At 41.6% G+C, this 11,448-nt stretch overlaps 2 protein-coding genes across 4 annotated transcripts in view; one reads left to right on the top strand and one right to left on the bottom strand.

The window, feature by feature from the left end:
• The first annotated feature begins 672 nt into the window (after nucleotides 1-672).
• LOC103376892 (serine protease HTRA2, mitochondrial-like) lies at nucleotides 673-4,305 on the top strand. Of its 2 annotated transcripts, XM_025063138.1 has the most exons (9): nucleotides 673-764; nucleotides 831-1,336; nucleotides 1,725-1,929; nucleotides 2,273-2,467; nucleotides 2,615-2,647; nucleotides 2,895-3,000; nucleotides 3,621-3,690; nucleotides 3,779-3,874; nucleotides 3,960-4,305. In XM_025063138.1, exons 2-9 carry the CDS (start codon nucleotides 921-923, stop codon nucleotides 4,123-4,125), a joined length of 1,287 nt encoding a protein of 428 aa, XP_024918906.1. In that variant the 5' UTR covers nucleotides 673-764; nucleotides 831-920; the 3' UTR covers nucleotides 4,126-4,305. The 2 variants fall into 2 exon arrangements, with proteins under 2 accessions (XP_024918906.1, XP_024918907.1); XM_025063139.1 differs by lacking the exons at nucleotides 673-764; nucleotides 831-1,336 and having other exon boundaries at nucleotides 1,792-1,933.
• A 77-nt stretch (nucleotides 4,306-4,382) lies between these two features.
• hif1aa (hypoxia inducible factor 1 subunit alpha a) overlaps nucleotides 4,383-11,448 on the bottom strand; it is a 14,280-nt gene continuing 7,214 nt past the window's right edge. For both annotated transcript variants that reach the window (XM_025058036.1, NM_001294187.1), the window contains 14 exon segments: nucleotides 11,328-11,448; nucleotides 10,828-10,979; nucleotides 10,301-10,385; nucleotides 9,521-9,630; nucleotides 8,361-8,560; nucleotides 8,053-8,159; nucleotides 7,796-7,943; nucleotides 7,392-7,696; nucleotides 7,141-7,304; nucleotides 6,947-7,057; nucleotides 6,309-6,556; nucleotides 6,124-6,223; nucleotides 5,945-6,035; nucleotides 4,383-5,544 (listed from right to left, as the gene is read on the bottom strand). In XM_025058036.1, coding sequence (XP_024913804.1) covers nucleotides 5,381-5,544; nucleotides 5,945-6,035; nucleotides 6,124-6,223; nucleotides 6,309-6,556; nucleotides 6,947-7,057; nucleotides 7,141-7,304; nucleotides 7,392-7,696; nucleotides 7,796-7,943; nucleotides 8,053-8,159; nucleotides 8,361-8,560; nucleotides 9,521-9,630; nucleotides 10,301-10,385; nucleotides 10,828-10,979; nucleotides 11,328-11,376 — 2,034 coding nt within the window. In that variant the 5' untranslated portion in view covers nucleotides 11,377-11,448 and the 3' untranslated portion in view covers nucleotides 4,383-5,380.

The following is an 11,448-nucleotide window of genomic DNA, read 5'->3' as shown; positions in this document are numbered from 1 at the left end:
GCTTCAGACGCAAGACCGCCTTTGGTTAGAGACCTGTGACGTGTATAACGTCACTTCCTCCTTTGTTTTCCTCGTTTATTAATTTCCGTTAAGTTTATAGCTGTACCGCCACCTGCTGGATAGGAGCGAGGGACCAAAAAGAATGACAATAACATAATAAATAAACATCAAAGAGATGAAAAATATAAGGCATGAAATAGCAAAAAATGACCCTCAAGACAACTCAAGTAATGGAAATGGAAACAAAAGACAAATACTAGGGCAAAACAAATTCACAATATCAAAATAGGTCAATAATAGAAAGATGGGGAAGGAATTTATTAACATAAAGTAAAAAAAACCCAAAAAGGTAAATATATAAAGCAGAAAAGTTAAAAGGCTAGCAAAATGCTCCTACATCAAAAGCTACTGCACATTAATTTAAAAAAATCTAAATAGATAGGAGCATGTAAAATTCTGGGTAGAAATGTGTGTACATTTGCTTACATCAAAATATTTAACTAGTTAGCCAAGGTTATCTACAAATATACAATCTGATCACGAGTGAACTTTAAACAAAATTGGATTAATATTATTAAATATATAAATATAGAAAATATAGTATCGACTTTTACCAGTAGATGGCCCTGATGCGCATTTCAAGCGCGGAAATCTTCCGTAATCCCGGTAGATATAGACGTATCCTACTACGCATGTCCGGAACGAGATTGACGTTCGTTTGACAGAGTTAGGCGTTTTCGGTGGAGTATTCTTTCTCCCTTTTGGTGAGTTCTGTAAAAGCTGGTCGTTTGTTGTTAGACATTACACAAACAGAAACATTCTCGTTTTAGGTTAATGTTTGAAAGTCGAATTGACGGACAGTGACAGACAGACGGACATAAATCCAGAGCCGAAGAAGAGGGAAGAAGAAGTGATGTAACATGGCAGCAGCTGCTGTCAAGAAGTGTTTACTGACAGCCCTGAGGACAAACAGTCGCTGCCCAAGCCGTGAACCCACCTTTGTAAAGGGAAGGACAGTAAGTCGATTGTCCTCGGCTGCTCCAGAGATCCACATGGGAGCAGACCAAGGAGAAAAAGACAGACACAAAGGCTGGTCGCCTGTGTTAGGGTCGGTGTCTGTGGCTCTCGGACTCTGTGGTGCTGCTGCGCTTCTGGACACGAGACATAAAAAAGACATAAGAGTCTCAGTGTCCACACAGCTCCTCGAACTCCTACTACCTTCAGCCCACTGTGCCTCCCCGTTTAAACCAGACAGCCCCCGGTACAAATACAACTTCATTGCAGATGTGGTGGAGAAGTCCGCTCCGGCTGTCGTTTACATCGAGATTGTTGGCAGGTGAGTATGGCACAGCTAGCACTAGTCGATGTGTTTCGAGGTCACCAGGTAACTTGTCACATCGTAGCAGCTAAAGAATAACGTAAGGGTATGATTATAAGGCTAAGGCCAGGCTCAAAATAATAATTCATGTGCTGTGCAACATGAACACCTCAGTGTATGTTCAACTCAAATGTGGTAAACCAGGGTGCCAAATGAAATAAGTGCCATTTTACAAACCTTTCTTTAAAAATAAGCAAATGTGACAGGCACATCATATTTATCTTTCAGGTATTTTGTGATTGAGTAACTCTGAGAAAGAAAAGCAGTTCAAAAGAGAAACAGTAATAGTTTTTCCCTCCTCAAAGGCTGAAATAAAAGATCCTTTCTACTTTATCTGTTTACCCAGAAATCCATTTTCAGGCAGAGAAATCCCTGTGTCCAATGGCTCAGGTTTTATCATCAGCAGTGATGGCCTTATAGTCACCAATGCTCATGTGGTGGCTAACAAGAGGGGCGTCAGAGTGAAGCTGACTAATGGAGAGATGTTCAACGCCACGGTGCAGGACGTGGATCCAGTAGCAGACATCGCCACCATTAAAATTAGCGCAAAGGTAGGTAAGCTAAAAAAGAGGAACCAACTGGATACAAAGTTTTGTTTTTGTTTTACTGAAGCCTCTTTAGCTTCTGCTATAGTGGTGGATTACAGAGTGACACAAAACCACTCATCCCATAAATCAAACTTCCTTTTTAATAGACAAATTGATTGTTGAATAGTGAAATGAGCAAAAGTGTACACATTGTTTAGGCCAACATCTCATTAGGACAAAACTGTTGAGAAGTAAGGCATACTTTAGCTAAATAAATATGTACCAAAGTTAGTCGAGAAATAGCACCATAGTTCCTTCAGAGTCCCTTTTTTTAACGCTGATGAAGTTCCTCTTTCATAAATCGTAGAATCCTTTACCCACTCTTCCTCTCGGTCGCTCATCTGACGTCCGACAAGGGGAGTTTGTGGTGGCCATGGGAAGCCCCTTCGCCCTACGCAACACCATCACATCAGGAATTGTCAGCTCAGCACAGAGAGGCAGTAAAGAGCTGGGCCTGTCCAACTCCAACATGGACTACATACAGACGGATGCAGCCATTGACGTAGGTAACAGTGAAGTACAGGGCTTTCCTCCACATCCTCTTCTGGTGGACGTACTGTATCATTTACAGTCATCTGTGAGAATTGTTGGAGGAAGTGATGGTTTGAGTTGTGACATACTTTTATGACATGATTTATTTGTTTTGCAGTTTGGAAATTCTGGAGGCCCCCTCATTAACCTGGTGAGTCACATGATGCATCACAGATTACTGTCAGCGAAGCTGCTTTTACTGCTTGGTGCGTGACCTTTGTTTAAACCATGGGAGCGTCTGTTTGTGTCTGAAAGTAGTTTCAACTGTTGATACAGGCCTTTACAGGCAATAAAACACAAATAATGTCTTCATGACCAATCCAGGTCAAACCTTTAGCTCTTTCTGCATCAGCTGCTCCATCCTGATCAACCTTAAATGAGTGTTCTCTCCTCGTCAGGATGGTGAAGTCATTGGTATAAACACCATGAAGGTCACTGCGGGAATCTCCTTTGCTATTCCTGTGGATCGTCTGAGAGCTTTCCTGGATAATGCAACAAAGAAGGGTAAGTGTCTGAATAAAAAGCTATTAATTAATAGGGGTGTGATTAAAAGAAATATCAATACGCCAATATTTTTTTTATCAATTACGAACATTTTAATAACCTGATACGCATGTAACAGTACTGTGTTTACTGTGCTTACAGTGTTCCTACAATTAAATTACTTACGAACAAATATTTTCATGCCTATAGTATCGCAGTATATTTTATTACATCATATTGTTGCCCTCGCATTGTGACACAACCGAGCTGTAGGCAAACTGTTAAATTGTGCTTTTTACTAATTGTGCTTAAAATATCATTACATGTACTGTGCATGCTGTAGTTCTGACCTGTGCTGCTCCAGTCTGAGTTGATTGTAGTCAGAAACAAGTCTGGTTCAGTGGCTCTGATGTCAGGATGTCTGAAGCTGAAGGACCTCCATCGGTATCTGTCAGCATCATGCAGAGCTTCCTGCTCCCTGTAAGAGAAACCATACATGTGGTTCCCTCTGGTGACCTCGGGGCTGAGCTGGTCCCTAAACACAACAGCTTTAATGGGCAGCTTTTAGTAGTTGCGGTTCATGTCCGACTGTGCCTGTACAGTTCTTTAATGGCTACATTTATCCTTTAATCTTCTCTTAGGTTCTAAGTTTGGTGATTCTGAGACCAAGCGCCGTTACATTGGTGTGATGATGTTGACGCTGACACCAAGGTAAATAAAGAGGCGCTGGAAACTTCAGTACTGTTCTGTGACTACACGGCGTCTGAAAACATATTTCTTGTTCATCGGTTCTTTTCAGCATCATCACAGAGTTGAAGTTAAGAGATCCGTCGTTCCCAGATGTCACACATGGCATCTTAATCCACAGAGTAATCATTGGCTCACCAGCCAACAGGTACGCAGCCAAAATATTTCTATGGAGTGTTTTCCTCAGCTGTGTACTGTACCTGTTATAATCAGTGCTGTGGTACTGATTTCAGAGCTGGAATGAAACCAGGAGACGTGGTGTTGGAGATCAATGGGGTGGAAGTGAACACTGCTGAAGAAATCTACCAGGCTGTTCATAACAGCGACAAGATCACCATGGTGGTGCAGCGAGGACAGCAGGCGCTTCGGTTACAAATGACTCCGGAGTACACCGAGTGAACGAGTGATTTAGGATACATCTGTCGGCCATGTTTTTTTTAATGTCTGACCGAAATAAAGTGCTCCTGTGGACAAGCAGATAATGTTATGCTTTGCTAAAGACAGATGTTAAAAATGTTGGAGAAAGCAATCAACTGTGAATTCAGTATTATTAGTGATTAAAATGTTTTTATCTATTTACACCAGGTTTCATTTCATTTCATTGCTGTTAAATTATAGAAAGTAAATGTTAAAAGGTGAATAAACCTGAAACAAAGTGCTTTAATAAAGCCGTTTAATGTTAGATAACAACAATAAGCATGGGACAACATTATGTCATGAAGCGATGTTGTTAGCGACTACCATTAAATGAGAAAACAAACAACTCACCAATGTTACTTTGATGAAGACAATCACACAATTTTAAATCTCTGAACTGCTGCGATTCCACTTATTTAAACACATTCCTGTGTTTGACACAGTTAAAAACACGATCTGCCTTCATGTAGAGAGAGCATTTTCTCCCTCTCCTCCATGAGGAGAAGCAAAACTAAAGATAATTGACTTGAAAGCAGTGAAGCCATACTGGATAGAGTAAAATCTCCCTGGTATGTACAGTGACACACACTTACAGTAAAGTAATAAAGTGACATGTACTGGACTGCTACACAATTATGTTTTCACCCCAACGACTGGTGGCTAATAAAGGAGGCTAACATTACAACAATGTTTTCATACTTTTGTCGACTAAAGACGTCTTGTTACGTACAAGTACTACAACATACAAGTATGGGAAGGGGAAAAAAAATAAAACTGTTCAAATCCCATTAAAACTACTTTTAAAAAGACTCAATATATATTGCTGGTAATATTTTTCTTTTTAAGAAAATATAAATTGTGCGACTGAAGCTTACAATACACTGCTGGCAGTAGCGCCAGGGTCTGTGGTGACCTGCTGGAGAAGAGTCATCTGGAGGCGCTGTGTGCTGAGAGACTCCCCCTGGTGGAGAGCGCAGGAACAACAACAACGAGTGGACATCTGACGATGCCTGAATCCCTTGCACCAAAAAACTGGATGCTGCTATGGCGTTTGTCACGGTGGAATGCTGCAGATATCACATGATGTGCACAAACAGCAGCCAAACTATACTCAAAATTCATATGGATACTTAAATAAAGGGCAGCGGGGGTGGGAGGGTATATGGGTAGGAGTCTAGGAGAGGGGATAAATTGTAGTGTCCAGTCTAGTCCAACAGTGAGCAGGCTCAGCTATGCCTCAGATGACATGGTCCAGTGCGCGCAGCAGCTCCTCCCCCTGCAGCAGGTACTGACGGCCCTGCAGTGGTGCGTTGACCTCGCAGTCGTAGCGGGTAAGATGCGGCAGCGTGAAGAGAGAACCGGTGCCGTCCGAGGTGCTGCCCAGCAGACGACTCGCCAGATCTAGGACAAAGGAACATTTGATTCAAGACTCTTAAAAAAAAAAAAAAAAAACCACTTCACAATAAATCTGTGAAACGGTTGTAGTTCAGTTGAAATATTAAAATATACCATAACTATGTATTTATATTTACTCCACAGACACCCAGAGTATTTTTTCTGCAAACTAGGCAGACACTAGGCACTACAACAAAATTATTTAAAACTGAATTAGTTAAAGCAGAAAAATGTGCAGTATGTAACGACAACTGAATTATCTGAAACACTGAGCATCAGTGTTATTTGAATGGTATGTGTGGACCCCAACAGAACAGTACTATTTGTTGGACCAGTCAGTGTTAAACACGATGGGGTTGATATCATCACACCTCTGAGGTTAAGAGTCTGATTTGTCTCTAATCACCTGAAGGCAGCAGGAGGATGGTGGTAGTTGATCCCAGCTCTGTAGCTTTTAACTTCTTCCCTTGTTCCCCTTGTCCTTCCAGCAAAGTTCCCTATTGAAGCAATAAGATGCAGATTTTCACCTTGACACATTAATGTAAGGTATGCTTCATACCCCGTGTTTCACCACAGAGAACACACCTGTTCTATGATCTCTTTGAGGTCACACAGTTTTCTTTTGCGCTGTGTGTTCTGAGCGACCAGTGTTCTCAGTGAGACGTCTTTGTCCGACTGTGGCGACCTGCAGCACAATCATCACTACAGTTAACTCAACGGAGGACGTGGCAGAGTGAAGGACAATGGACTGTGGTTTAAAGAGACTTTACCTTTTACCAATGAGCCTGGCAAGATTTAATGAGTTCACTGGTTCTGGTAAAGCCGGTGAAGCTGTGCGACTGGCCGGTGAGCTGGGATAACTGCCCGTCAGGTCCTGTTTGATATGAAGTGGCGAACTCTGTTGGGATTTGACCTGGACACCCGTCAGTGGCTCCTCTGGGGTCAGACAGCGCAGCTGAAAGTCATCGTCCATGGGGATGTAGGGAGCCAACATCTCCAGGTCTATGTCCGCCATTATCTGGAGTTGACAGAGGAAGTCAGTGCAACTGAATCAGAACAACAGGGAACTTCACAGAACAGCTTTCAGTACAGCACTGTTTTCAAGTGGTCAGCAGGTAGGAACGCTGCCCTACTTCTCCTAGTTGTTACCAATGGCAGCCATGCTAAAACAGGCTTATATCCTTTTAACATGAACAAAATTTTACTACATGACTTATGCAACATGTGTAATTAACATCTGTGAACACGAAAACTGTTCAGGTTGCAAAGCTCTTGCCACATTATTTTGAGCTCTGAGTGTGGCTGAAAATGTAGTGTTACATTTTAAATTTTCTAGTCTTTTTGTCTATACATGTTAAAAATGATCAAAATGTCACCTTTAACTTGTATTGTGACATGAGATCATTACCTCTGAGTTGAAGCTGGTTTTGGGCTCTGTGTCGATGGCAAACAACTTCTCCACATAGTCTAGTTTGAAGTCCGAGTCCATGGGGAAGCAGAAGTCCAACTGACTGTCAGTCTGTGAAGGACAAAGGTCATTTTAAAGTCGCTGTATCAATATAAATATGGCTGATAGACACTTGGTTGGATGTCCTGTCTCACCTCTGAGGAGCAGTTGCTGGTTGTTGCAGCAGGTGGAGGTGGAGCGTAGCTCTCAGATTTGGAATTGTCAGAGCCGGTGGTGACAGTGATGTTGAGAGGCTCACTGGGTGGAAGCATCACGTCGTTGTAGAGGGGGGCGTCATTCAGCAACTGAATCTCTGAATCTGTACAAAAGAACACATTCAGATTTTTGTTCAAGTGTAAACATGAGTCTAGAGGTGACCTTATGTGTGAACAGTGGAGTAACAAACCAGGGCTGCAGCTGAAGTCCAGGGAGATGATCGTGTCTCCAGCTGCAGGAGCCAGGAGAGTGAGAGCCTCGGGCTCACCCTTCAGCTGGTCGTACAGACTTGATGAGGTGTCCACCGACTGGGTAAACACTTTGGTCACGTCCAACTCTGGGACTTTAGTATCTTCCTCTTCCTTCAGCAGGGTAAGAGGCATGTCAGACAGACCGCTCAACACCTCTGCCTTTTCTTCCTCCTGCTCCTCCTTCACTGGCTTCACATCCTCCGTCTGCTCCAGAGACAGGATCAGTTTTTCCTCCTGAATGCCGCTGCAGCAGAGGACAGAGCCATGGCAGAGTTAAGCTAAGACAACACTGCAATGACCTTCTCAATAGATCGAAAACCAATGAAAGGTGACTGTTTGGTACCTGAGAACAAAGTTGACGCAGACAACACACTGTGGCTGTGAGTTCTTGTTGTTGTAGATGACTGTGGCTTGAGTTTCCACCCACACAAAGCCTCCTCTCTTGGCCAACATCCTGTACTGTCCTGTGCTCACTTGGCCCTTTGCAAACACTGAAGAGCAAAATGGATGAGAGAAAAATAAAAAATGTGATATTGAGAATATATAACTAGTATTAAAAATATGAGACATCGATGGAGGTAACTTTAGTTCTGTGCTTACAACTGTGGTGAGTCTTGTTGAGATGGTCAGAGTCCAGAGCATGATAGTACTCGTAGACAAAGCGGTTCAACAGGTCCTCTGGATCATAACCCATCAGCTCAGTGATCCTGCAAAACAATATTAACTCAGCACTGACATACTTAAGAAAATGTAGAAACAGTTCCCCTGTGGGTCTCACTTCAACCACTAGGTGTCTCTGTGGGACTGTGAACATGTAAACCTCGCTCAGGGTTTCTTCTATGATTTCAGAAGCTACATGGCCTTAAGTTTTTTCACCCTGAATGCTTCACTGAAACCATCGGTCTTACCTCTCGTCACAATATGTGAACTTCATGTCCATCGTGTGGCGGCTGAGAAAGGTCTTGGTGTCCAGAGGGGCCTCGATGTTGGAGGGATGGGGAATGGGGTCACAGATCAGGATCAGGTATGGGACAGGAGGATCCTTGTGGCCATTTGTCTGCTCAGTGTTGTTGTCATAAACACGAACGTGACCTGAGCAGTGAAGAACCTGAAGGAGAGAAAAGACAATGACAAAAGACATGAGTACTTTTTATTTTACATGTGTATTAAGAATAGAATAGATTCAATTAGAATTACATACAACGGCATTTACATAACGGCAGTCACACAGTGCAAAAAAAAAGAAAGCTGGATAAAAATCCCCAGATGACTAAATGCCAGCATCAAAAGCTAAGTAAACTAAGAAACCTTTTTTTTTTAAGTAGTGCATTCATCAGAATAATTAAAATGTAGAAGTGTAGCAGCAGACCTGGATAATTTTAGATAAAAGTATTTTCAAACTTTCTTTTCAAATTACTAGTACATACTATTAGATTAAAAACATATAGCTAAAGGACAGTGTTTAAAAGAAACAAGCTCAAGGTTCAGGATAAATGGCAGTTAAAGTTTGAAGAAAAAAAAAACAGAGCCAAAAGCTAAGACTTTTAAAGTAAAATTTGCTCCTTGACTGCTTGAAAAGTGAGGTTGCACATGCACATAGCATTTGGCTACTCAAAATGGCTACTTTACTCAATACCTGAATTTGAAGTGGACCTTAAAACAACTTGTGGACTTTTAAAAAAGTCATGAAAATACAAAAGTACTAAAACAGTTAGTGAGGATATAGGACAGTATGTGAAAAGGAATATACAATATATAACAACAAGCATGTAATTAAACCACACCTAACGAGGATAAACCACAGCTCCATTTATGGAGCTACAGCCAGCCCCTGTCCCTGCACTGCAATCAAACACGACCTTTTCATAACAACACACTGTGTTCTTTCTGTGTTTCTGACCGACTTCTCAGCCTGACCTGTGTGTATCATCGGACTGATTCCCTGATTTTAAACATCCTTACAGTCTAATCAGAGGCATTAATTTAAAGGTTAACAGGTTTCTCAAAGGTCACTCCTGATCAATAGCTGGGAGGACATTTATTCTCGTTGACTGCAGCGTGGCTTTACCTTCCATGTAGCAGACTTGACATTAACCGTGCGGCCCCTGCTTGTCAGAGTGCATTTCATACGAAGAAAAAGGCTGCGCTCGGTGTTTTGTTCCTTGTTCTTTTTGGAGCCTGTAACCACATGACAAGAATAATTTTACTATTTAATTAGAGCGGCCAGTGTAATGAATACAGCCTCTATTTTGACCTAAAAAGTAAAGACCTTAACCAGGACACTTTTAGTCTCTATGTAAAACAAAGAGGAGATCATTGTGACATAACTAAACACTGTCTCTTTGAGGCAGGTATATCATTTTATGGTTGGATCATAAAACTTTGCTCACTGCTCATTTGCATTAGACCTCATTCCACTGTAGTGAGCTACAGTAAGTTAAATAAAGAAAGAAGTCTTCAGCCGTTCCAGTGGAGACAGTCTCATTTCACATTCAGTTCAGGTCCAGGATAAAAATGCACTCCACAGATTGAAAATCACACAGCAAAGTAGATATCAGGAGGTTTAAGTATAATTTAATTTCATATAAATTGAATCCACAAAAAAAAGATTAAAAGCTACATACTAATATTCAATCTAAATAGTGCATTGTCAGTGATGTGGTTTACTGTTTTAATAATGTTGAATTCAAGGTCATTGAGACTAACACTGGAGCCAGATATACCTTAAGGAAAAAATACAAGACAACTTCATGTCTGAACTTGTCAGCTTTAACCAGTTGTCCTTTTATTCTGGTATTTGTGTGTCTATCTTTCCTGACTGAACAGAAACAGACATCTTTTATCTCACCCGATCTGTGGATGAGCATCTCTCGCAGCTCCTCTTGGTCACAGGGATGTGTGAAGTCAAAGACGCTGTGTCCCGTCAGGTCAAACTACAGCAGAGAGGGGGGAAACAGGATCCCAGTGTTTTTGTCAGGCAGACGTAAATCAAACAGGTGACATTTGGGCTATTAATGCAATGCAAAGAGACTAACTCCCATTACATAATATAAGTAATTGGGCATCTTTATGCTACTATGTTTGTTTCATTTTTATACCTTACCGTAACAATATATGACACAGTTCAGGCTTTTGCCAAAGTTTCATTATTTTTGCTAAATATTTTATTCCACTTTCAGCCATTTCTCAGCTATTTTTTTAGTTCTTCAGATATAGGAGTAGGCAATATTTAAATCTAAGGCATTATTATTGTGGTTATTATTATAATTTTGTTTTTAAATTTTAAATAATATCTCTTTGACTTTAAGGTCTCTAAAGGAGACTCCCATTCCTTTCATTTTAATGCACAAACACACTGGCTGTAGCCTGACTGACCTGTGCCAACCCCAGGCATTTGTTGACATTCTCGGTGAGATAAATGATATCTCCATCTTCAGACAACACCATCAGGAAGCCGTCCAGAGCCTTCAGGTAGGAGCTGTTGAGCTGGATATCTAGCTCCGTCTCCTCCTTGGCCATCATGTCATCTGAAGGAGATAAAAGAGAAAAGGTGAGGAATAGTCAAGGTAGAAAGAGAAAGAAAAGAAAGGAGACAAAAATCAGGGCCAAGGCGTTGTCTAAAGCCGCTGCTGTCCAAAGGACATTCTTGCTGGGAATAAAAGGCTGAACCAAACACAGTGCCTTCACTGGTTTATCAGCAGAGAGATCTGTCTAAAACACGAGTCTATTTCTCACAACAGCTGCCACAGTGTTATTTCTCCAGCCTTCTTTCTCTGTGTTAGTATTTATCCGTCTTATGAGCAAGTTATTTTTTAAACCTGAAAAGTTCTCTTCTATCCATAATGCATCAGGTGGACTTTCTCAGAGATACTGACCTGGGTTGAGCAGCTTCCTGATGCGCAGGTAGCTGATGGTGAGTCTCATGATGGAAGCCTTATCCAGGCTGGAGCTGATGCTGTGGGGCAGAGGCAGCTGCTGGGCCAGCTCGTAGAAAAC

This window comes from Cynoglossus semilaevis, chromosome 1 (assembly GCF_000523025.1).
Source record: "Cynoglossus semilaevis isolate Cse_v1.0 chromosome 1, Cse_v1.0, whole genome shotgun sequence".
In the NCBI taxonomy this organism is placed as follows: domain Eukaryota; kingdom Metazoa; phylum Chordata; class Actinopteri; order Pleuronectiformes; family Cynoglossidae; genus Cynoglossus; species Cynoglossus semilaevis.
This window is presented reverse-complemented; position numbering and strand designations above follow the sequence as displayed.